Genomic DNA, 25,081 nt, shown 5'->3' with positions numbered 1-25,081 from the left:
TCCCTGTAGCTGGATTTCAGATATGAGCCACCACATCTAAACCTTAGAATTTCTTTCTTTCTTTCTTTCTTTCTTTCCTCCTCCTTCTTCTTCTCCTTCTTTTCTTCCTCCTCCTCCTCCTCCTTCCTCCTCCTTCCTCTTCCTTCCTCCTCCTCCTCCTTCTTTTTTGGCTGGTCCTGGGGCCTGAACTTTGGGCCAGGGTGCTATCCCTGAGCTCTTTTGCTGAAGACAAGTGCTCTACCACTTGGAACCACGGTACCATTTCTAGTTTTTCTGGTAGTTAACTGGGGCAAAGTCTCACAGACTGCTCTGCCGGGGCTGGCTTTGAACTGCAATCCTCAGGTCTCAGCCTCTTGATACAGCCACCAGTGCCTGGCTTTAGAATTTCTTTTTTCCCTTTGTTTATCAAAACAATAAGCATTTTATAAAGAACTCAAACTGAGTACTGTCTGAGACAAAGGGATTGAGAATTTGAGACCAGTGGGCTACACACTCTCTCACCAGAGAGACAGACAGACAGAAAGGCAGAAACACAGACTAATAGCTCATGAAATTATGGAAGAAATTCTATGGGAACATAAAACTGACATCATCTTATTCTCCAGTAAAACAATCTTCCAAAATCCGGGCCCACAAGAGGGATGTTTGGTGACATTGTCCATACAGGGCCATTAAGTCTGCTTTAGATGAGCAGGGATATTGGTGGAGGCCTGCTCCAGGTAGGCCAGGGAGCCCTGAGGGATGTCCGCTGGCTTTTTGTGCTGCAGGTTGATGTCCTCCAGCACCTGCTGCCAATGCTGCACCTTTGTCAGGTGCTTCTGGACCAGTGTATCCTTCCGCTGCAATTCATTCCTTAGTTCTGAGACATCCTCTTTGATAACTTGCTCTGGTTTCTGGACAGACAACTGCAATCTTTTTTGTAAGAAAAAGCATTCTGTTTGTCTTGCAATGTCCAGAAACTTTTGGATACACTGATCAACACCAGGTCGAATTTCTTCCTGATCAGTTCCATTGACATAGTCCTGACTCACAAGAGAGGCAAAGCAAGCCTCAATGATGACTGCAACTCGTCCATCAACGTAGTGTTAGAACTTCTCGGAGCTCCCGGAGCTGCTTGAAGAAGCGAGGCTTGGCCCGGGAGGCCAGGTGGGGGTGGCAGGGGCCTGGGTGGCTGTCCTGAGAACATCCCTCCCAGTGGAGCTGCCATACCTGGAACGACTGCTTTAGAATTTCTTTAAATAGCAAATTTTGGACTTGGGGCATGGCTGAAGTGGTAGAGTGCTACCTAACAAGTATGAGACCCATAGTACTGTTCCCACCAAATAAAGGGTAAAGAAAAAGAGGAGCCGGGCACTGGTGGCTCACACCTGTAATACTAGCTACTCAGGAGGCTGAGATCTGATAATCGCAGTTCAAAGCCAGCCCAGGCAGGAAAGTCCATGAGACTCTTATCTCCAATAAACCACCAGAGAACTGGAATTGATGCTGTAGCTCAAATGGTAGAGTGCTAGTCTTGAGCTGAAGAGCTAAGGGACAGAGCCCAGGCCCAGAGTTCAAGCCCCATGACCAACCAAAAAAAAAAAAAAGAGGAATTAACAAATTCCTTCTATAACACTGAGACCATCAATCAAATTTTTATTCCCTCCTTTAAATCTTGTGTCTAAACTGAGGCACACCAGGCTGAGAGTAACTGCAGTAATATAGTGCTTGTTAACAAGTGTAAAGCCCCAAGTTTGATCATTAGCACCACAAAAAAGATAAGTAAATAAATGAGGTACACCTGGAAATGTGCCACTAACTTCTGGAAATCAACTAATTTAAATTAATTTTCTTATTACAAGAGGAAGGAAAAAAACAAAGGGGAAAAAAACAAAACAACGACAACGAAAACTCTCAAGCATGTCTGAAAAATCACATTTCTTCTGTGGGAAATAAAGCCCAACAGATACATTGTTCTTTTACCACAGGCTTTGCTAGCCACTTTTTCCAAAAACCTACTAGCTAAAGAATTAGGTCACTGGAGATTAAAGCTACAGGCTCCAAAGACATTTATTAATCCTATATTGTATTTCTCACTCCCAGTCTTAGTCTAACTATAAAATATGCAACAAAATTGCTGCTCCAACTCCAGTACTCTGATGTAGGATTAGGACTGAGATGTCCCCCCCCCCCCCCCCCCCCCCCCCCCCCCCCCCCCCCCGGTCAGGTGTGAGGCTTGAACTCAAGAGCCTGGGCACTGTTCCTGAGCTCTTTTCCTCAAGGCTATTGCTCTACCACTTTGAGCTCTGGCATCACTTCCAGGAAAGATTTTTCTAGCCTTCTTTCCTCTGCTAGGTGAGGCACTACCCCTTTGCTACCCAGCTCACATGGCCTTCCTCACCTCTCCTGCTCCACATGACAGTTATAAGCTTTCACCTGTTCACAAAGGGCCATATCACCAAACTTTTGCTGCTCCTTTGGACAAAAGTTTACTCTCCTTCCTTCTATATAATCTTACCTTAGATAGCTCATTTTACTCTATTATTATTATTGTCTATCTTTTTTGTTTTTTTTGGGGGGGGGGGGTCCGGTCATGGGGCCTGAACTCTGGGCCTGGGCGCTGTCCCTCAGCTCTTCAGCTCAAGGCTAGCGCTCTACCACTTGAGCCACAGCGCCACTTCCGGCTTTTTGCTTATGTGGTGCTGAGGAATCGAACCCAGGGCCTCAGGCATGCAAGGCAAGTGCTCTACCACTGAGCCACCTTCCCAGCCCTATTGTCTATCTTTATTACTATGCTATGAACAAACTGTACCTCATCCAGTTTTGCATCTATAACACCTGACAGAATTGTTGCTCCATGGTACAAAATTTTTACATGTCTGTAAAATGGGAGAATAAGTAAACAACATTTGGTGAAAATTGAACTTCCTTCCAATTTCTGATCATTCTATACTCTCTAATGGAAATTCCTAAGCACTGGTATCATGTATTTAATGGAAGAAAGCAACATACTGTACAAATAAAGGGAGCCACTGTGGACACTTGACCGTGAAGCCCTGAGAAAAAAAAAAACAGCATGTCTGCCCTATAGAGTTTGCCGGCTGTGAAGAAAGCATTAAGACCCAGGTGTTAGTGGCTCAGGCCTGTAATCCTAGCTACTCAGGAGGCTGAGGTCTGAGGATTATGGTTCAAAGCCAGCCCAGATAGTAAAGTCCATGAGATTCTTATCACCAATTAACTACCAAAAAGCTGGATATGGTGCTGTAGCTCAAAGTGATACAGTGCTAGCCTTGAGCTTAAAAAAGCTCAGGGACAGTGCCCAGTCTCTGAATTCAAGCCCCAGGACTGGCACAAAAAAAAGAAAGCTTTAAGAGCCAGCCAAATGCATACCTGAATTTCATCACACTTGATCAGCTTTTCCACTTCCCCTTGACTCAAAAGAATGAACTCTTCATGCTGCACCACTTCCGGAAAATGCTTCTGGCTAAAAACCTCAGCTGCCTGCATCAGGTCGACACAGTTGTGAGTTTCAGCAAAGTCTCTGATCCCCAGGCAATTAGAGGGGTCCAACTGGCTTTCGAGGAACTCACAGCATGCTTGCTTCACACCTACAACAAACACAGGCAATGAATGTATTTATGACACCTGGCAGGTTAGGATGTGGCCTCAGAGTCTTAGATTTCAGCACCTTACTACATGCTGTTTTCTACATGATTATAGGTTTATGCTTAAGAGGTTCAAATGTTTGTTATGTGTTGTGTTACTTTCAGACTTTATGCTTGTCTCTGCCTAGTCCTTTTTTTTTTTTTTTTTGCTGATCTTGGGGCACTGTTCCTGAGCCTCTTTATGCTCAAGGCTAGTGCTCTACCACTTGAGCCACAGCACCACTTCTGGCTTCTTCTGAGTAGTTTATTAGAGATAAAAGTCTCGGGCTGGGAAGATGGCTCAGTGGTAGAGCGCTTGCCTTGCATGCATGAGGCCCTGGGTTCGATTCCTCAGCACCACATAAACAAAAAGAAAAAAGCCGGAAGTAGCGCTGTGGCTCAAGCGGTAGAGTGCTAGCCTTGAGCTGAAGAGCTGAGGGACAGCGCCCAGGCCCAGAGTTCAGGCCTCACGACCGGACTCAAAAAAAAAAAGTCTCATGGACTTTCCTGCCCAGGCTGGCTTCAAACTGCAGTTAGGATTACAGGTGTGAGCTACTGGCACTCAGTTTTCTCTGCCTAATATTTATAGAGTAGAGATTACTTTCAGGAACATTTGCACAGTTAACAAAAATTATAAAACTTTGGGAGCCAATCTGTAAAAGAAAAAAGCAATTCAGCATAAGGTATCTTCTGTATTCCCATCAAAGCTTAGTAAGACTCTAGAGTGAAGGAAAAACAAGACATTAAAAAAAATTTCTGTACTTGTCTAACAGGATAGGAACTGGGGATGCCGCTGAGTGGTAAACATTGTCTGATATCCTGGCATTCAGAAAACAGTGTTCCATCCGAGCAATACTCACATGCACACATGACCCAGTGTACAAAATTTTATAACTGAGCCCTAATGTAAATGTTTCACACTATTTCTATCTTTTAAAATGGAATGGGCACAAAGTACCAGAGGCGTAAACTTATAAGCCTAGCTATTGAGGCAGCTGAGATCTAAGGGTCATGGTTGAAAGCCAGCCCCGGGCAGGGAAATCCATAAAACTCTCATCTCCAATTAACCAGCAAAATGCTGTAAGTGGAGCTGTGGCTCAAGTGGTATAACACCAACTTGAACAAAAAGATTAGTGACAGTGCCAAGTACTGAGTTTAAGCCCCAGTATGGGCACAAATAAAATATAAAATAAAATTGGAAAAGATTTCAATTATGTGCATATAAAAAGAAGAAACAATGAAAACATAACTAGGCATTGAAAAAAAAAAGACAGCTTGGCTCAGCATGGTATGCATGACGGTGCATGCCTGTAATCTTAGCATACAGAGGCCGACATAAGGGGATCACAGGTTTGAATCTAGCTGCAAAGTAACATCCTATCTAAAAAGAGAGAGAGAGAAAGAAGGGGAAAAGGACAGATTAGAAACTAAGAGATTAAATAATTTTATGAAACTTTATATTTTAATTTTTGGACATTAATTTAAATATTTATCTATTAATTTTACTTAGGTTATTTTATTTTGTTGGTTGGGGGGTTTGAACTCAGGGCCTGGGTGCTGTCCCTTTGTGTGCAAGGCTACCTCTCTACCACCACAGTGTTACTTCTGGTTTTTGAGTGATTAATTGGATATAAGAGTCTCATGGGGAATTTTCTGCATAGGTTTGCTTTGAACTGTGATCCTCAGATCTCAGCCTCTTGAGTAGCTAGGATTACAGGCATAAGCTACCAGTATCCAGCTTTACTTAGGTTATTTATTATTATTATTATTATTATTTTACTTAGGTTATTTTTGAAACAGGGTCTGGCTAAGTATCCCAGACTTGGGGCTTAGATCTTCCTCTGTATCTCAAACTAGGCTTGAGTTCACAATCCTCTTGCCTCCATTTGGTTAAATTTTAATTCTTAGGGGCTGGGAAGGTGGCTTAGTGGTAGAGTGCTTCCCTTGCATGCATGAAGCCCTGGGTTCAATGCCTCAGTACCACATAAACAGAAAAGGCCAGAAGTGGCACTGTGGCTCAAGTGACAGAGTGCTAGCCTTGAGCAAAAGAGGTTCAGAGACAGTGTGCAGGGCCTGAGTTCAATTCACAGCACTGGCAAAAAAAAAATTAATTCTTAATAGATTTTTTTTGTTATTGTTGTTGGTCGGTTGAACTCTGGGCCTGGGGGCAGTCCCTAATCTCTTCAGCTCAAGGCGAGCACTCTACCACTTGAGCCACAGTGCCACTTCTGGTTTTCTGGTAGTTTATTGGAGATAAAAGTCTCATGGCCTTTCTTGCCCAGGCTGGCTTTGAACCGCTATCCTCAGATTTCAGCCTCCTGAGTAGGTAGGATTACAGGCATGAGCCATCGGTGCCCAGCTCTTAACAGATATTTTACATGTTTAAAAATTTAAAGAAACAGGCTGGACACAGTTCACTCCCATAATCCCAGCCACTTGGAAGGTAGAAGATCAGAAGGATCACATTTTGAGGCCATTTTAGGCAAAATGTTATCAAGACCTCATCTCAACAAGACAAGTGGATGTTATGGTGCATGCCTGTCAAGTCAGTATAAAGTAGGAAAACCATAGTCCAGGAGGGCCAGGGTAATAAACTTGAAGCCTTCCCTGAAGAACAATTAAAATAAAAAGGATGGGTGGTATGGCTCAAGTTATAGAATGCCTACCTAGCAAGTCCTGAGTTCAAACTCTGGTTTAAAAAAAAAAAAAAGGGCTGGGAAGGTGGCTCAGTGGTAGAGTGCTTGTCTCACATGCATGAGGCCCTGGGTTCAATTTCTCAGCACCACATAAGCAGAAAAAAGCTGGAAGTGGCACTGTGGCTCAAGTGGTAAAGCCCTAGCTTGAGCTGAATAGCTGAGGGACAGCATCCAGGCTCAGAATTCAGCCCACACGACCTACCAAAAAATAAATTAAGTAATTAAATAAATAAATAAAAGCAGTATAACTCTAAATACAGAAAAATGTTTACTAGAATTTTTTTCTTTTTTGTACTGGTACTAGGGCTAAACTCAGGGCCCCATGCTTTCACTTGACTTGTTCCATTCTACCATTTGAGCTACACCTCCACTTGCAGCTTTTTGCCGATTAGTTGGATACACAAGTCTTATGGACTTTTCTGCATGGGATGACTTCAAACCTCAATCCTCAGATTGCAGCCACCTGAGTAGCTAGGATTATAGGTGTGAGCTATTAGTGCTTGACTTACTAGAACTATTTCACCTTTGAAAAAATGAAACGTCCCCTTAGCTTTCTGTTTATCAGGAAAATAAACAGTTAACAGTATAAGATAAACAGATAAAAAGTATCCATACAGAGCCGTGTTGGTGGCTCACGCCTGTAATCCTAGCTACTCAGGAGGCTGAGATCTGAGGATCGCGGTTCAAAGCTAGCCTGGGCAGGAGAGACCGTGAGACTCCTATCTCCAATAAACCACCAGAAAACCGGAAGTGGCACTGTAGCTCGAGTGGTAGAGTGCTCGCCTTGAGCTGAAGAGCTGAGGGACAGCGCCCAGGCCCAGAGTTCAAGCCCCACAACCAACAAAAAAAAAAAAAGTATCCATACAGGCAATAAATACTATTAGTTTCTCAGATTTCCTTTCAGGATACTGTATACATACATATAAGAAAATGCACGTATCGGCTGGGAAGGTGGCTCAGTGGTAGAGCGCTTGCCTTGCATGCATGAGGCCCTGGGTTCGATTCCCTAACACCACATAAGCAAAAAGAAAAAAAGCTAGAAGTGGCGCTGTGGCTCAAGTGGTAGAGCACTAGCCTTGAGCTGAAGAGTTGAGGGACAGTGCCCAGGCCCAGAGTTCAGGTCCCACAACCGGACCCAAAAAAAAAAAGAAAATGCATGTATCTTTCACTCTTGATTTCTTTCAAAAATAGAAGGGTGAATGCTCTCTTTACACAGTCAATCTTTCACATTTGGAGAAGTTCCTCTGTATTGTTATTGACATCTGATATTTCACTGCTCAAAAATTCAAAAACTATGGTCAGTAAACATGAGGACATGTAGTCTGGTTTCCATAAATCTCATGATTAACATTACACCAGTTTGCAACATGTGGTAGAGTAACAGCAACTTCTCATGTGCATATGCGTACCTTTCAGCTGAAGCAGACAGGCTGCAGGGAGCAGCTCCTGTACGTTCTCCACTGTCACATGAACCGTTTCCGTGTACACAAAGTCCAACAGGATTTCCATGGTGGAGGCTGTTAAGCCTTGGATATCAACATAAGGCTTCCCTTTCTCTGAAAGCTGAAAGTTCACAGGTATAAAATTATCATCTATTTCATTTAATTTGTACAAAGCAAATATAGTATACATATGTACCTTTTGTGTATTTTTTGATACTGCGATTTGAATTCAAGGCCTGTGTGACATCACTTAAGCTTTTTCATTCGAGGCTGATGCTCTACCACTTGACCCACTGCCCTACTTGCAACTTTTTTCAACTGGAGATAAGAATTTCATGGACTTTGCCCAGGCTGGCTTTGAACTATAATCTTCAGATCTCAGCTTCCTGAATAGCTAGGATTATAGGCATGATCTACTAGCATCCAGCTATGCTTTAGCTTTTCAAATGGAGAAGGCAGTGGTCCATATCCCCAGCAATAAACAGAGGTAAAAATATCAATTTTACTGGTGAATAATTTAAAACTCAATTCCTTATTTAAAAAAATAAATGTATTACAGCACACAAAAGTTCCAAGAAGTATCCATGAGCTTTTAAGACAAAATACAAATTTTCAACGACATTCTTTGCTTACAAAACACTCAGGTCATAGTTCCGCACCCTCCAAGACTATCAAGGTCTTGTAATCCACTCCCAGACTACATTTGGTATCACCGAAAGGAACATGAACACCACTGTAAGGGGCTCTCTTCTAAAACAGTCTGAATACACCTGAGCTGCTTGACAGGTTGTCAAAACATTAGGTCACTAGGGACACAGATCTGTAGTAGAATACTTACCTAGCATATACAAGGCTCTGATTTCTATCCTCTAACACAAACACATATACCTTAAATTACAAAATACTGGGGTCTCTATGGTGAGATTACTGAATAATCAGTGGTATATTTAATCTAGAATAGCTCCTCAAAGCAATGAATAATGAGGTGAAACATTCATCAACACTGCTAAGAGCTAAAATTTTTACAGGCCAGTAAAACTTACCTGAAAGTTGGTTAACATTGAAATTTTACATTTTAATCTTAGTTTAAAAATTTGTATTATGGGGCTGGGAAGGTGACTCAGTGGTAGAGCGTTTGCCTTGCATGCATGAGGCCCTGGGTTCGATTCCTCAGCACCACATAAGCAAAAAGAAAAAACCCAGAAGTGGCGCTGTGGCTCAATTGGTAGAGTGCTAGCCTTGAGCTGAAGAGCTGAGGGATAGTGCCCAGGCCCAGAGTTCAGGCCCCACGACTGGACTCCCCCCCCCCCAAAAAAAACAAAAAAAACCCACCATATTACTTTAAAAATTTTTTTTTGTATTACAAAACTATAGTATATTCATCAGCTTCAATTTCTCCATTAGCCCAGAGTGTAATAAAGAAAAAAAAAATTTTAACTTGGGGATTCAACCCAGGACCTTCCCCTGAGCTATACTTCCAGACCTCAAAAAGCATCCTCTGGCCGGGTACCAGTAGCTCATGCCTATAATCCTAGCTTCGATCTGAGGATTGTGGTTCGAAGACAGCCTGGCTGGGCAGGAAAGTCCATGAGACTCTTTGTTTGTTTGTTTTTTGGGTCAATCATAGGGCTTGAACTCAGGGCCTGGACCAGGCCTTGAGATTTTTAAATTAAGGGTAGTGTTCTACCAGTTTGAGCCACAGCACCACTTCCTCCGTGAGACTCTTATCTCCAAATAACCACCAGAAAACCAGAAGTGCTGCTATGGGCTATGGTTCAAAGTGGTAGAGCAGTAGCTTTGAGCAAAAAAGCTCAGAAATAGCACCTAAGCCCTGAATTCAAGCCCTACGACAGACAAAAACAAAACAAAAAAAAAGCAAAACAAAACTAAAATGAAAATTAATCCCTGACATTAAAAATTAACAGTAGCTGTGCTGGGAAGGTGGCTTAGTGGTAGAGTGCTTGCTTCACATGCATGAGGCCCTGGGTTCGATTCCTCAGCACCACATAAACAGAAAGAGCCGGAAGTGGCGCTGTGGCTCAAGTGGTAGAGTGTTAGCCTTAAGCTGAAGAGCTGAGGGGCAGCACCCAGGCCCAGAGTTCAAGCCCTATGACAAAAAAACAAACAAGCAAACAATAAATAAATAAATAAAAACAAGCAAACAAACAAAAAACAGTAGCAGGCCAGCCATCAGTGGCATACATCAGTAATCTCAGCTGCTCAGCAAGTTGAGATCTGAGGACCAGAGTTCAAAGCCAGCCTGAGAAGGAAAGTCTGTGAGACTCATCTCCACCAAAAAGCTAGAAGTAGAGCTGGGAAGGTGGCTCAGTGGTAGAGCGCTTGCCTTGCATGCTCAAGGCCCTGGGTTCGATTCCTCAGCACCACATAAGCAAAAAGAAAAAAGCCGGAAGTGGCACTGTGGCTCAAGTGGTAGAGCACTAGCCTTGAGCTGAAGAGCTGAGGGACAGTGCCCAGGCCCAGAGTTCAGGCCCCACGACCGGACCAAAAAAAAAAAGCTAGAATTAGATTTGTGGTTCAATTGATAGAACGTTAACCTCAAGCCAAAAAGCTCAGGGACAGCACCCAAGCCCTGAATTCAGGCCAAAACAAAACACAACAAAGCAAACAAAATCCAGCAACATATTCTTTTGGAAAAAACAGATGAGATTTATTGACATTTAACACATACACATTTTACAAATAATTACTACCCTAAAATGTAGCATAGATTAAATACTAATGATACAGCACATATGTAAGTACATTACTCCACAAGTTTCTCATTCAACAAATAAGCTATGGGTCTCTTAGTCAAATAGTTTGATTTTTTTTCTTTTCAGTCAGTGATGGGGCTTGAACTCAGGGCTTGGGATCTATCCCTGAGCTTTTTTGCTCAAGGATAGTACCTACCACTTTGAACCACAGTTCCACTTCCAAGATTTTTGGTAGTTAACTAGAGAAATGCTTCTTATGGACTTTCCTGGAGCCCATGATGATTTTGAACCATGGTCACCAGATCGCAGTCTCCTGAGTAGCTAGAGTTACAGTGCCTAACTTGTCATATAATTTGAATATGAAAATTATTTCACTCACATATGAACTCAAAACATTTCACATTTACATTTTGCTTTATAATTTGTCAACATGCTTCTAAGATTTCATCTGGTTCTCACAGCAAGCTGGTATGGTAATGTGTTCTGATACTAGTGCTATTTAAAAAACTGAAGGTTCAAAGAAGTTATGTGATTTCATCAGGCTCACTTAAATAATAAGAGGCAGACAAATCCCAGATCTTCTGGCCTCAGTCCTCTGATTTCACCAATCTGGAATTCACAGTCCTTCTGCCTCAGTCTCCAGAGTTGGGTTTACAGCCAAGTGCCACCATGTCTGACTCTTTTAGTATCACTTTTTGTTTTTGTTTTTTGGCTGATTCTGGGCTTGATCTCAGGACCTGGGTGCTGTCCCTGAGCCTCTTTGTGCTCAAGTGTTTGTGTTCAAGGCTAGTGCTCTACCACTTGAGCCACAGCAACACTTCTGACCTTTTCTGAGTAGTTTATTGGAGATAAGAGTCTCATGGACTATCCTGACTGGGTTTGCGTTGAACTATGATCCTCAGATATCAGCCTCCTGAGTAGCTAGGATTACAGGCATGAGCCACTGGCACCCAGCTGGTCCAATGAAAAAAAAAAGGGTGAAAAAGTGCAACAGCAGAGTACACTGAACACTGATCAAAGTGAACTATACAACTGATGGGTGGAGACAGAAGGGCGGGAATGAGGGAACAGATGACTATACAAAAGGAAATGTATGGGCTCGGAACGTAGCTCAGTGGTAGAGTGCTTGCCTTGCATGCACGAGGCCCTGGGTTCGATTCCTCAGCACCACGTAAACAGAAAAAGCCGGAAGTGGCGCTGTGTTTTAAGTGGTAGAGTGCTAGCCTTGAGCTGAAGAGCTGAGGGACAGCGCCCCGGCCCAGAGTTCAGGCCCCATGACCAACAACAACAACAAAAAAAAGGAAATGTACTTATTACTTGATGCATGTAAATGTAACCCCTCTGTATATCCCCTCTACAGGAACAATACAGCAAGTTAAAAACAAAAAGAATGAAATAACTGCTGATAAGAGAAAAAGAACTCGTACAAAACACACTAATTTCTGAATGGGGAAAACAAACAGTGCAGACAGACAAATTTTCTTGTTCATGCTAACATGACAAAAGCCAGGATGCACAATAAGTAATTAGCAATCAGCAGTTCGGGCCCATTTCATGGTTGGCAGCTGCTGGTTGACATTTTCCTTAGTTAAGCAAACTGCTGCCTGTACTCTCAGGAAGATTAGAGATCTGTATGTTATTTTATACAGATGGTTTTTAAATTAGCTTGGATTAGTTAGCTTGACCTGGCAGATTTCTAAGACATTTCTACCAGTCATGTGACAGCATTGCTCACAGTGTTATAAATTTATACTGGCTTCTAAATTACACTGTAGAATGTAAAACCCATGAGAATGAGGAGGCACGGGAGTTAAAAAACAAACAAACTGGGCTTTATGGACAGAAAATGCAGGATTATAGCCTACTTATACCACTGACAAGTCCTGGGACTCTGGGCAAGTCATTAATGAGAACTTGCTCCTCCTTTTCTTCCTTTTTTTTTCTTTTCTTTTTTTTTTGGTGGTAGTGGGGCTTGAACTCAAGGCCTCAGCTTTTTCACTCAAGGCTAGTGCTCTACCACTTTGAGCCACAGCACCACTTCTAGTTTTCTGGTGGTTAATTGGTGAAAGAGTCTCATAGACTTTCCTGCTTGGTCTGGCTCTGAACTGCGATCCTCAAATCTCAGCCTCATAAGCAGTTAGGATTACAGGCATGAGCCACCAGTGGCCAGCCTTCCTTTGTTTATAAAATGGTCTAATGAGATATGTGTGACCAACACAAAGCACAGTCCTTTGCCCGTAAAGTGGTTCTTATCATTATTATCATACTACCTCTCCTATTCATCGCTAGCAACACTATTCTAAAGTGATGAGGACTACCTAAAGAAAATACTGGTGACCAGAAAGACTTTTTTAAAGTCATGGCAGGGCTGGGAAGTTGGCTCAGTGGTAGAGTGCTTGGCTTGCATGCCTGAGGCCCTAGGTTCGATTCCTCAGCACTACATAAGCAAAAAGCCAGAAGTGGCGCTGTGGCTCAAGTGGTAGAGCGCTCGCCTTGAGCGGAAGAGCTGAGGGACAGTGCCCAAGCCCAGAGTTCAGGCCCCACGACCGGACCCAAAAAAAATAAAAAAAAATAAAAAAATAAAAAGTCATGGCAGGGGGAAGGTGGCTCAGTGGTAGAGTGTTTGCATTGCATGCATGAGGCCCTGGGTTCGATTCCTTAGCATTCAAGTGATAGAGTGCTAGCCTTGAGCTGAAGAGTGCCCAGGCCCCAGAGTTCAGGCCCCATGACATGACCAACCAAAAAAAAGTCATGGCAGGGCATAATGGCTCATGTCTATAGTCCCAGCTACTTGGGAGGGGAAAAATCGTGAGGATGGCAGCTCAAAGCCAGCCTAGGCAAACATTTTGTATGACACGAGCAAATAAGTTGGGTGTAGTGATGTGTACTTGTAATCTCAGCTGCCTGGGAGGCATGAGTAGGAGGATCCCAGTACAAAGCTAGCAGGAGAAAACAGAAGACACTATCTAAACGAAAATTAATGCTACAGTGTAGTTCAGAGCCCCAGACCAGAAGTCTTCATGGTCTTGGTGGTACTGGTGTTTGAATTCAAGGCCTTCATGTTTCCTAGGCAGTCACTCAACTGATTCATAGTGCCACTCCTCTTTTACACTGGTTATTTATTTCATGCCAGTACTGGCCTGGGTGCTGGCCCTTAGTATTTTTGCTCAAAGCTGACACTCATCCACTTGAGGCACAGCTCCATCCCAGCTTTGTGGTGGTTGATGAGAGATGAGTTTCACTGTTTTTCTGTTCATGCTGGCTTTGACGCATGTTCCTCAGATCTTAGCCTCTTGAGTAGCGAGGATTGGTGAAGTCCCTGAGTTTTTTTGCTCAAGACTAGTGTTTTTTTTACCACTTGGTCTACAATTCCATTTCTGGCATTTTTTCTTTGGTAATTAATTGGAGATAAGAGTCTTACAGACTTTCAGGCCAAGGCTGGCTTCAACCCATGCTCCTCACATCTCAGCCTCCTGAGTAGCTAGGATTATAGGATTATAGACGTGAGGCACTGGTACCTGGTGCTCGTGTGTGCTCCCCCCCCTCCCTCTCTCTCTCTTCCCCCCTCCTCTCCTCTCTCTCTCTTCTCTCCATATATATATGTGTGTGTGTGTGTGTGTGTGTATGTATATATATATTTTTTTTTTTAATTGGTCATGGGACTTGAACTCAGGGCCTGGGCACTGTCCCTGAGCTCTTTTGCTCAAAGTTAGCACTCTACCACTTGAGCCACAATGCCACTTCCAGTGTTTGAGTAGTTAATTGGAGATGAGTATCATGGAGACTTCTCTTCCAGAAGTGGCTTCAAACTGCAATCCTTAGATCTCAGCATACTGAGTAGGTAGAATTAAAGGCATGAGCACCCAGCACCCAGCTCACTCTTATTTTTCCTTCCTTCCTATCTCCCTAACATTCACTTTAAACTTTTAAATATAAGGAGAAAAGGATAAATTTTTTAAATAATAAATAGGGGGGCGGGGGGGAGGATGGGAAGGGATGGGAAGGGGAAACAAACGAGGAGGCTACAATGCTTGATAAGAAATGTACTCATTATCTTGCCCATGTAATTGTAACCCCTCTGTACAGTATTTTCACAATAAAAATTAAATAAATAAACAGGATTAGGAATGTGGCTTAGTGGTAGAATGCTTCCCTTGCATGCATGAAGCCCTGGGTTCAATTCCTCAGTACCACATAAATGGAAAAAGCCAGAAGTGGCGTTGTGGCTCAGGTGGTAGAGTGTTAGCCTTGAGCCAAAGAAGCTCAGGGAAGGTGCCTAGGCCCTGAGTTCAAGACCCAGGACTGGTAAAAATAAAATAAAGCCAGGCACCGGTGGCTCATGCCTGTGAAATCCTAGCTACTCAGGAGGCTGAGATCTGAGGATCGCAGTTCAAAGCCAGCCCAGGCAGGAAAGTCTGTGAGACTCTTATGTCCAATAAATCACTAGAAAACCAGAAGTGGCGCTGTGGCTCAAGCAGTAGAGCACTCGCCTTGAGCTGAAGAGTGCAGCGATAGAGCCCAAGCCCCACAATGGACCCCCCCCCCAAAATAATAAATAATAGTAATAATAAATAAAATCCAATACTTTTGTGTGCTTACTAAAAGCTAGAACTGTTCTAGGAAGAATCAATGCATATCTTAAACAATCTATTTAACACACATATACTAATGGGTGATAACAAAACAGGGCTCTATGCATTTATACACAAACAAACTGAGGGTATACTCAGGGGTAACTCTTCTGAACAACTAAACTATTTATCAAAACAAATAGCAGGCTGGGTGCCAGTGACACATGCCTATAATCCTAGCTACTCAGGAAGTTGAAATCTAAGGACTGCAGTTTGAAGTCAGTCCAGATAGGATAGTCTATGAGATTCTTATCTCCAATAAACTACTCAGAAAAAACTGGAAATGGCACTGTGGCTCAAGTGGTATAATGCTAGGCTTGAGCACAAAAGGCTCAGGGACAGCACCCAGGCCCTGAGTTCAAGCCCCACGATAGGCAAAAATGAAAATAAAAATTCACTAACTCAGCTGGGCACCAGTGGCTCACACCTGTAATCCTAGCTATTCAAGAGGCTGAGATCTGAGGATCATGGTTCAAAGACAGCCCAGGTAGGAAAGTTCATGAGATTTTTTTTTTTCTTTTTGTCAGTTGTGCAGCTTGAACTCTGGGCCTGGGAGTTGTCCCTCAGCGATTCAGCTCACTTCCACTTTTTTGGTGGTTTATTGGAGATAAGAGTCTCAGGAACTTTTCTGCTGGGGATTACTTACAGGCGTGAGCCACCAATGCCCGGCTATGTGAGACTCTTATCTCCAATAAACCACCAGAAAACTGGAAGTGGTGCTGTGGCTCAAGTGGTACAGCACTCGCCTTCAGCTGAAGAGTTCAGGGACAGTGCCCAAGCCCAGAGTTCAAGCCCCACAATTAACAAAAAAAAAGAAAAAGATCGTTGACTGACAAATTTTTAAAAAAATTCACTAACTCAGCTGGACTCAGTGGATCACTCTGTTATCCAAGTTATTCAGAAGGCAAAGATTAGGAAGATCAAAGTTCAAGCCAGAGGAAAGTCCTGAGAGTGACTTACATCTGTGATCACAGACCATGGGACTCATACATAGGAGAATCAAGGTCTAAGAGCAGCTCTAAACAAAAACTTGAGATCCTACATCAATAACAGTGAAAAAATAGAGAGAAAGAGAAAGAGAGATATGGCTCAAGTGGTAGAAAACTTGTCTAGCAAGATTAGGGCCCTGATTTCAAACTCTGGTACCACTAAAACATTAGCTATCTCAAACATCTGTTATTTTCTTTACAAAAATGAGATAATTACATTGGAGGGCAATAGCTTTTATCTGTAATCCTAGCTACTCAGGAGGTTGGGATCTCAGGATTATGATTCAAAGCCAGCTCAAACAGGAAAGTCTATGAGACTCCTATCTCCAATTAGCCACCAAAAAGACAGAAGTGGAACTGTGGCTCAAGTGGTGCCAGCCTTGAGCAAAAAGCTAAGGGACAGCATCTAGGTTCAAGCCGAGAACTAGTATAGAAAAAGAGAAGAAAAAAAAGACAACTTTATATATACTTGGTTTTCATTTATGTGGAGACAATATATTACTTACCTCACTAGTGAACATGGCACAGAAGTAATCACTGCAGGCAGCCAGCACAATCCGGTGGGCAGGAAAGTCTTTCTGCTCTACTCTCAAGGTCACATCACAGAGGGTATTGCTCTTCCTGAGGGAGTTCATTGAGTTGAGGATGGATTTAGCATGAGTATTTGTCATTATGTCTTTGGGGGCCATAATGCCTCCCATCAAGTAATACTGAGAAAGAACAAAGGATCCTTGGATAAAGCAACCAAGAGAGAAAAAAATAAAGAACATATTTAAATAAATAGGGAAAATGAATATGAGCTAGTTTTACAAATTAAAGAACTAAGAAAAGGCTTCCTCAGACCCATACATCCACAAGTAGAGAACACTCCTAGCTCTGGCATCATCACGATATAGCCTACCAAGTCCAAATAAAAGTCATCTCTTCATTCTCTGAATTACTACAGTACTGCTAAAGATCCAAGATACTCAAAAAATAAGGTTTCATAAGTTTTGAACACATATGAGTTTTTCTTGTTAATATTCCCTTAACATTATAGTATAAGAACCATTTATTTAACAATTGAGATATATCAGGAATATAAATAATATAAAACATCCCAGAGAATGTGTATAGGTTTTGTGCAAATACTATATGTGCAATTATATATTAAGGACTTCAGTATCTTCAAATTTTGGTATCCACAAGGTTCCTAAAACCAATTTCCTTTGGATACCAAGGCATAACTGTGATTGCAAGTTCACTTGTACAAGCCAATTAAATGATTTCACTAATAAATTACATACTTGAAAATCAATGTAAGTAGTTTCTGAAGTGTCCACAGACTTTAGTCACAGTTGTTTTTTTTTTAATCTTTTTTTTTTTCTTTTTGCCTCTGGAATTCTGGAGAAAGAAATGAAGGTGGTTATGAAGACAGTCTTTTCCTTGAAATCCAAACTTCCTGAAATGAGCCCCTTCCCCCACCCCCAAAAAAGGAAACAAGGATAGTAGAAATGAAGCCGTGGACTTCAAAAGTCCACAACTCACAATTACAGGGTTTTTGTGTTTTTGTTTTTGAGTGCCAGTACTGAGGTTTAAACTCAGGGCCTGGGTGCTATCTCTTAGCTTTTTGGCCCAAGGCTAGTGCTGTAGTCACAGCTTCACCTCCAGCTTTTTGGTGGTTCATTGAAGAAAATGTTTCATAGAATTCCTTGCCCTGGCTACCTCCAAACTCTCAATCAGCTTCCTGAGTAGCTAGGATTACAGATATGAGCCACCAATGGCCGGTACAATCACAATATTTGAATAGGAAAAAAAACAAGATCCTAAATTCTCATCTACTTCTGTTTATACTTATCACATTCTACATTTTAGACACTCCCTCCAACAACTCTGTAGACCTATCTTACAGAAAAGAAGGCAACTCTTCAAATACACTGTGTTGATACCAAATATTTTCTTAGGTCAACTTAAGTCCACCTTCCTTACTTTCAACTCTGGAAATGACAAGAAATGTCTGAACATGGATACTCTGAATTATGCTGCTCTTTGGCCTTTGCTAAAAGGAAAACAGAGTGGCCTGGCTGTTTCAAGTAACAAGAAGAAAGAAGAAGGGGGAGGGGAAGGAGGAGGAGGAGGGGGAGGAGGAGAAAGAAGAAGAGGAAAGAAGGAGGAGGAGGAGGAAGAAGGAGGAGGAAGAGGGGGAGGAGGAGGGGGGGGATTATCAGCGGCTCGCACCTGTAACCCTAGCTACTCCAGAAGCTGAAATCTGAGGATCTTGGTTCGAATCCAGCCTGGGTAGAAAAGTCTGTGAGACTCTGATCTCCAATTAACTACAAAAACAAAAGCCAAAAATGGAGCTGTGACTCTGTATCGCTCTATTAGAGCGATAGCCTTGGGCAAGACAGCTCAGAAGCAGCACCCAGGCCCTGAGTTCAAGCCCCAGGACCGGCAAAAAAAAAAAAAAAAAAAAAAAAGCGGGGGGAGCGGGGGAAGAAGCAGAAAGAACAAAATCCGAATAGATGTCCAGCCAGCCTGTGTGCCTGGGCTTCAGGATTTCTCAAAGCCGACAGCCCTTCGTATACAGTAGCTCCTCTTCTTAGGGATCTCTGCCTCAGCAGGCATGGTCTCAGCGAGTCCGTCGTCCTCAGCTTTCAGAAAAGATCTGTCTACAACTCCCGTCTCCATCTGAATGGAGGGGTTCCACCCCGGGAGATTCGGAGCAGGAGAGGGGGCAAGGTACGAGGTCTCCTCCCCAGACACCACCAGGCTTACGCCTGGCATGGCCAGGTGGAGGTGGCGCAGGGTGCAGTTCAGAGGGAGGCTGGGGAGGGGAGGGCGCTCGAGGCCCGGCGACCCCAGCATCCTCTCCAGAGAGGCAGAGCGGGGATGGGAAAGGCCACACCTCAGAGCTGAGTGGTAGGAAGGACGGTCGGCCGTCTCCTCCGCGCAACTCACCTCCAGTCCCGGCCGCTCCGGCCGCACAGGCCCGTCCCCTGCCGGTGGGAATGGGATGGGGCGGGGCGCGCGGCCAGCCGGCGGCTCAGGAGGAGCCGGAGCGCCGCGGCAGCCCCGACCCCGAGGCTCCGGAGCCTTCACGGTGGTCGTCCGGGCTCTGGTCTCCACGGCCGCGCGACGTGATGACGTAATGCAGCTCTAGGACCAGCCCCTTCCCAGTTTTACGTGTCACGTGAAGAGTGAGTGTCACGTGACCCTCGAGTAACCCAGGAGCCGGAGAACGCCGGAAAGAAATAGGTGGGCGTGGCACAACCCTGGAGGCGGGGCCTGTACAGTTCTCCAGCTCTGGGATTGGCCGAGCTTGGCTCACGGGCGGGCCAAGTGAGAGGCTTTCCAGGTTCGGGCTGCAGAGGCTCGGACCTCAGGAGCGGCTAGCTGGCTGGGGCTTCACCTGCGAGATGCCTGTCACATTGAGAAAACCCATGGAGGCCTCAGACTTACCCTGGGGTTCTCAAAGGCTACCCTCAGTTGTGGCAAGAACCTTCCGAGGCCTCACGTTCTGTGCATCATAATGGGCCTATCATCAATCTCCGCAGGTGATTTTAACTTCCTTCACTCCAAGACACTTAAGTGGAAAGAACTAGGAGCTACAGAAGTTGGCCCTGATGGGGGAGATTGCAAAGGATCTTCTTAGAGAAGTCCCAGCAGTCCTTACCTCCACCGTCCTCCTCGACTTTTCCACCATATCATTGGTGCTAAGGATGTTGAGGGATTTTTGACACTTGATGGCTGAGAAGGGAAAGATGTTCCTTGGCTCAGCTTCAGGACTGTCCAAACTGACTGTAATTATTATACACTTTCACTCTGTGGACTTCCCCCCCCCCCCCCATGTATGTGTGCCGGTCCTCGGGCTTGAACTTAGGGCCTGGGCGCTGAGTTTTGTTCTCAAGACTAGCGCTCTATCACTAACCAGTGTTGGAGATTAGACTTTCCAACTGGGAGTTGTCTTCAAACTGTGATCCCCAGATCTCAGTCTTCAGAGTAGCTAGGATTACAGGCAAAAGCCACCAGTGCCCAGCTTCTGCGTGTGATGACCCTTCCCCCCCCCAAAGAATATAAAATGTGAAATTAGAACCAGAACAAAATAATTGATTTTTAAGAATATAGCCAAACTTGCAAGGCAGGATTGAACTGGAACAACTAATACTGAGGAAAGGACAAGGCTTATTTACCCCCTGGCTGCCCCTTCTACTGTAACTGGCCCATTTGCCCCTGGCAGCCGCCTCTACTGTAAATTACTAGTTTTGAAAAAGCAAAACACCTAGCCCCCAAACCAGGAATTGCCCTAGCTTTAGGTCAAGAAATTGTTACAGGGGTATTTATGGTTTTAATTGTTTCAGGAATGTGATTTACGTGCTTGCAAAATAACTGCTGAGTTATGCTTCTGTACACCAGCTTGCTTGCATATGCTCTAAAAGAATGCATTTTTTGCCTTTATAAACCCTGAGCTATTTGAGTTTGAGGCTGCTCACTCCCTAGTTGAGTTAGCCCCACTGGTCAATTCAATAAACTCCAGCTTTTCAAGATACTGTTCAGCATTCGTGACTTTGTCCAGGGGGTCTGTCCACTTCATGCACAGCTTTTGATTCTTTTCTTCCTCTCGTTCCTCCCTTTCTTTCTTTTGTCCCTCAGTTCTTCAGTTCAAGGTTAGCACTCTATCACTTAAGCCACAGTGCCACTTCTGGCTTTTTCTGTTTAATGTGGTGCTGAGGAATTGGACCCAGGGCCTCATGCATGCAAGGCAAGCACTCTACCACTGAGCTACCTTCCCAGTCCCTACATTTGTTTCTTTGGGGAGAGAAACTAAGTTGGCTGCAAGACTGGGTAAGAAGGAAATTTTTCCCTCTATTTTTTCATGCCTTTGAAATTTGATATCATGTGAATTAAATATATGCACAATTGAAGTTTTTAAAAATTCCTTGCTCTCTAGATCCAACCTAGCTCTTGAACAAACTGCCTAATTTCTGGTTGTTGAATTAAGAATCTTTCCAAAAGCCGGGCGCTGGTGGCTCACGCCTATAATCCTAGCTATTCAGGAGGCTGAGATCTGAGGATCGCAGTTCAAAGCCAGCCAGGGCAGGAGAGACTGTGAGACTCCTATCTCCAATAAACCACCAGAAAACCGGAAGTGGCGCTGTAGCTCAAGTGGTAGAGCGTTCGCCTTGAGCTGAAGAGCTGAGGGACAGTGCCCAGGCCCAGAGTTCAAGCCCCACGGCCGACAAAAAAAAAAAAAAAGAATCTTTCCAAATATGAGAAGGAAACATAAGAGTGTTTAGAATATGCTGAAGTTATCAGTCCCCCTCTCCTCAACTCCAGGGAGTGAGCTCAGGCTCATCCTGTTTTCTTCAAGGGCACAATTCTAACATATAGTGGGTCTTTTGTGGGTACTTGGTTTTATTTCTTGTTTTTCTTTTATTTTGTTTTTAAAACAGGAATCTTTCAATGTAGGCCAGACTGCCCTCAAACTCAGTCTTCCTCCACTTCTATGGGATTACATTACATGGGATTATAGGTATGTTACCATGACCACTTTATACTGATTGGGCTTTAATTTTAATCTTTGTATGCCAATGCAGAAGCTTGAACTCATAATCTTGGTGCTCTTGCTTAACTTTCTGGCACACTGTCACTTGAGCCACAGTTCTACTTCTGGCTTTTTGCTGATAAATTCAAGAGTCATGAACTTTTCTGCCTAGGCTGGCTTTAAACCTACTCCTGGGTAGCTAGAATTATAGGCCAGCAGCACCTGACTTGGGTTTTTAAATAATAGCAACACTGTCCTTTCCACAGAAGAAAATTTCTAACCATTTACCCGTCTAGCCCAATTCTCACATCCAGATTTTTTTTCCTGAGTTTCTTCAGTGTGTCCTGGAGAATTAGGTCTGAATAAAGCAAGCCAATTGATCTATTTCCACACATTATCTGACTTTAGGTTTTAGACACCTGGGGTGTGATTCTAGATGTTCATCTACTGAAGGGTTTCAGCAAGGAAATGTGCTTGGGAAATCTAGAACAAGTGTGGGTCAAATCTGTAACCAGCTAGGCCAAATACTTGGCATTTTGTGCCACCAGTGTAGCAGACATGAAAATACACCTCTTGAGTATTAGCTGAGTAGTAATCCAAGCAGGGTTCCGGCTGCTGTTTAGAAATCCCTTTTCTGCCTGGTTCCTACCTTGGCTAGGGTCAGCTGAGTTAAGCAGGAGAAAGAGACTTCTTTGTGGACAAAGGGACTTATCAGGAATTAGAAGTGAATTACAAATTCTCTATAGACTTCCCTTCATTGCAAGGAAGTTGGGACACATCCCTATTCTTTCCTTCCCATTGAGGTCTAATGGCTCTCCCATCCTTCTCTGGCTTCCTATTTTCCTTTATATGTAAGCATTTCCTCTTGTTTACATAATTCTTGTACATTTATTACCATCTGGGCAAATGCTTCCTTGAAGACTAAACCAACCCAGGGCTGTCAGTTTCTTTGGATCCTACCTATTTGTAATAACCTGAGTTTACTGTTTTCAAAGTTCTATTTTTTTGTGGTTGAAAATGGCCTATATTGTTTCTATATATATTTATATGCATATATATAACTATATGTAACTATATATAGATAACTATATAGTTATTTAATTTAGTCTGACAGGAGAGAGGTACAAGCATTTATTCTTGGCCTTTAATGACAATCAGTGTTTTTGTCATTGTCAACTTATTCTACAGTGTCTAGCACATACCAGATCCTTAAAAGGGATTTGGGAAGTGAATGAATGAATCAAAATTATGTAGAGGAAGGGGATAGTCCCTTGCTAATAAAAGAAAAATAAGATACTGAGATTAAAAGTTTATTTGTTGGTCCTGGGGCTTGAACTCAGTGCCTGGGCTCTGTTCTGTCCCTGAGCCTCTCTGTGCTCAATGCTAGTGCTCTACCACTTGAGCCACAGTACCACTTCTGGATTTTTCTGAGTAGTTTATTGGAGATAGTTTATTGGAGATAGGCTGGCTTTGACCTGTTATTCTCTGATCTCAGGCTCCTGTGTAAATAGGATTACAGGCATGAGCCAATGGAGCCCAGCAAAGGTTATTTTAAAATCTGTGACTTTGTTTAGAATATTAAGTTGGAATGATCTGAACTCGATATTGACTCGTCTTGGCTGTCATCTTAGGAATAATTATAGGGGTCTTGGAAGCATCTTAGTTTGCACTGAAACGTCTTCTAGAACTAGAAGGAAATCCAAGTTCATTTACTTCCTAGATGAGGACAGGGAGATCTACAGCACTGATGAAGGCTAGTGTGGTCCTCAAATTTATTTAGTACTTGCAGGCCAGACACTATAGAACAAGCAAATGATACAAACTCTGTGATTAAAGAAAGAATAAAGAGGGCTGGGAAGGTGGCTCAGTGGTAGAGCGCTTGCCTTGCATGCATGAGGCCCTGGGTTCGATTAGTCAGCACCACATAAGCAGAAAATGCCAGAAGTGGCACTGTGCCTCAAGTGGTAGAGCACTAGCCTTCAGCTGAAGAGCTGAGGAACAGTGCCCAGGCCCAGAAGTCAGGCCCCAGAACCCCCTCCCCCCCCCAAAAAAAGAATAAAGGCTAAAACCCTGATTTTATCCATGTCCAATCAGTAAATATAAAATAGGGAAAATGAGATTTTCATTTGTGCCTTTTTTTTTTCTTGAGTGAGGATTGTACTATCTACATCATAGGACCAAGGATATAAAAGTACAAAGTAGATGGGGGCTGGGAAGGTGGCTCAGTGGTACAACACTTGCCTTGCATGCCTGAGGCCCTGGGTTCGATTCCTCAGCACCACATAAGCAAAAAGAAAAAAGCCAGAAGTGGCGCTGTGGCTCAAGTGGTAGAGTGCTAGCCTTGAGCTGAAGAGCTGAGGGACAGCGCCCAGGCCCAGAGTTCAGGGCCCACGACTGGACCCAAAAAAAACTAAAACTAAAAGTATAAAGTAGAGGGCATGGTGGTACATGCCTGTAATTCCAGCTACTTGGGAGTCACAGATAAGAGGATGTCTGTCTGAGGATAGCTCTAGGAGGAAGCATGAGATCTTGTCTGAAAAAACTCAAAATGACTGGGTACAGCTCAAGTAGTGGAAACCCTGGTCTGGCAAGTATGAAGCCTTGAGTTCAATCCAGAAGTAACCTGAATCTGAGGCTAACCTGAATTATATAGGGACTCTCTCTCCAAAAACAAAACAGAACACTAGCTAAAAGAATGGAGTGGGTTAGTCACGATCCCCACGTTGCCAGTTCTGTAGCAGTGGTGCAAATTCAATGCCTCTAAGCCATCAACAGATGACTCCATGAGTGAATCACTCTGATGAACCAGAGGGCACAATCCCTCCAAAAAGATACAGCTGCATCTGAGTTGCAGTCAATTGTTTCCACTGTGCTAGGCCAAACAAAACAAGTTTGTGGACATTTGTGAACTACAGGCCACACCGAAAATACTTATTGCACATAGACAAGAATAAAGAAATTTTGTATAAACAGGAGGCAGTTAATATGTCAGTTTTGGGGGGCGGGGGGAGGATGGGAAGGGAAGGAGAAAAAGGAGGAGGCTACAATGCTTGATAAGAAATGTGCTCATTATCTTGCCCATGTAATCGTAACCCCTCTGTACAATATTTTCACAAAAAAAAAGAATGTCAGTTTTGCTTTAAAATAATGTTCTTACCCCTTCAATGACAACCATAATTGAGAATAAACATTCTCTTTTCAGAGTTCTTACCATATGTCGGCAATCTTAAGCTGTCATCAATTTGGTAAATATCTGAACATTACAGAAGGGCAGTCAAACTAGATATATGCTGCAAGTTGCCCCCTCTCCCACGTCTGCCAGTTAATTCTGAGACTCAGCCATGTTGCTGCTGTCTTTGTGATTCATTTTCACTGGTTTTTCATTATATGAGTAAACCAAAATTTATTTTTCCATTCAGCAGACATTTTGTTCTCAATGCTTTGCTACTATAAATAACTGCAGTG

General features: G+C 43.3%; 1 protein-coding gene and 1 pseudogene across 4 annotated transcripts in view; both read right to left on the bottom strand.

The window, feature by feature from the left end:
* Klhl12 (kelch like family member 12) overlaps window positions 1-19,223 on the bottom strand; it is a 41,454-nt gene extending 22,231 nt beyond the window's left edge. Inside the window, exons 1-5 of one of the 4 annotated variants that reach the window (XM_042681632.1) lie at window positions 19,033-19,223; window positions 17,382-17,478; window positions 16,602-16,839; window positions 7,729-7,882; window positions 3,370-3,587 (exon numbers count right to left, since the gene is read on the bottom strand). In XM_042681632.1, the coding sequence (XP_042537566.1) occupies window positions 3,370-3,587; window positions 7,729-7,882; window positions 16,602-16,796 (567 nt within the window). In that variant the 5' untranslated portion in view covers window positions 16,797-16,839; window positions 17,382-17,478; window positions 19,033-19,223. The other 3 variants (XM_042681633.1, XM_042681634.1, XM_042681635.1) reach the window with 3 other exon arrangements.
* LOC122109337 lies at window positions 402-1,218 on the bottom strand (annotated as a pseudogene).
* Window positions 19,224-25,081: the final 5,858 nt, after the last annotated feature.

This window comes from Dipodomys spectabilis, unplaced genomic scaffold (assembly GCF_019054845.1).
Source record: "Dipodomys spectabilis isolate Male_0828 unplaced genomic scaffold, ASM1905484v1 ptg000069l, whole genome shotgun sequence".
Taxonomy (NCBI): domain Eukaryota; kingdom Metazoa; phylum Chordata; class Mammalia; order Rodentia; family Heteromyidae; genus Dipodomys; species Dipodomys spectabilis.
Note: the sequence above shows the minus strand (reverse complement) of the source record. Positions and strands in the feature narration are given on the sequence as shown.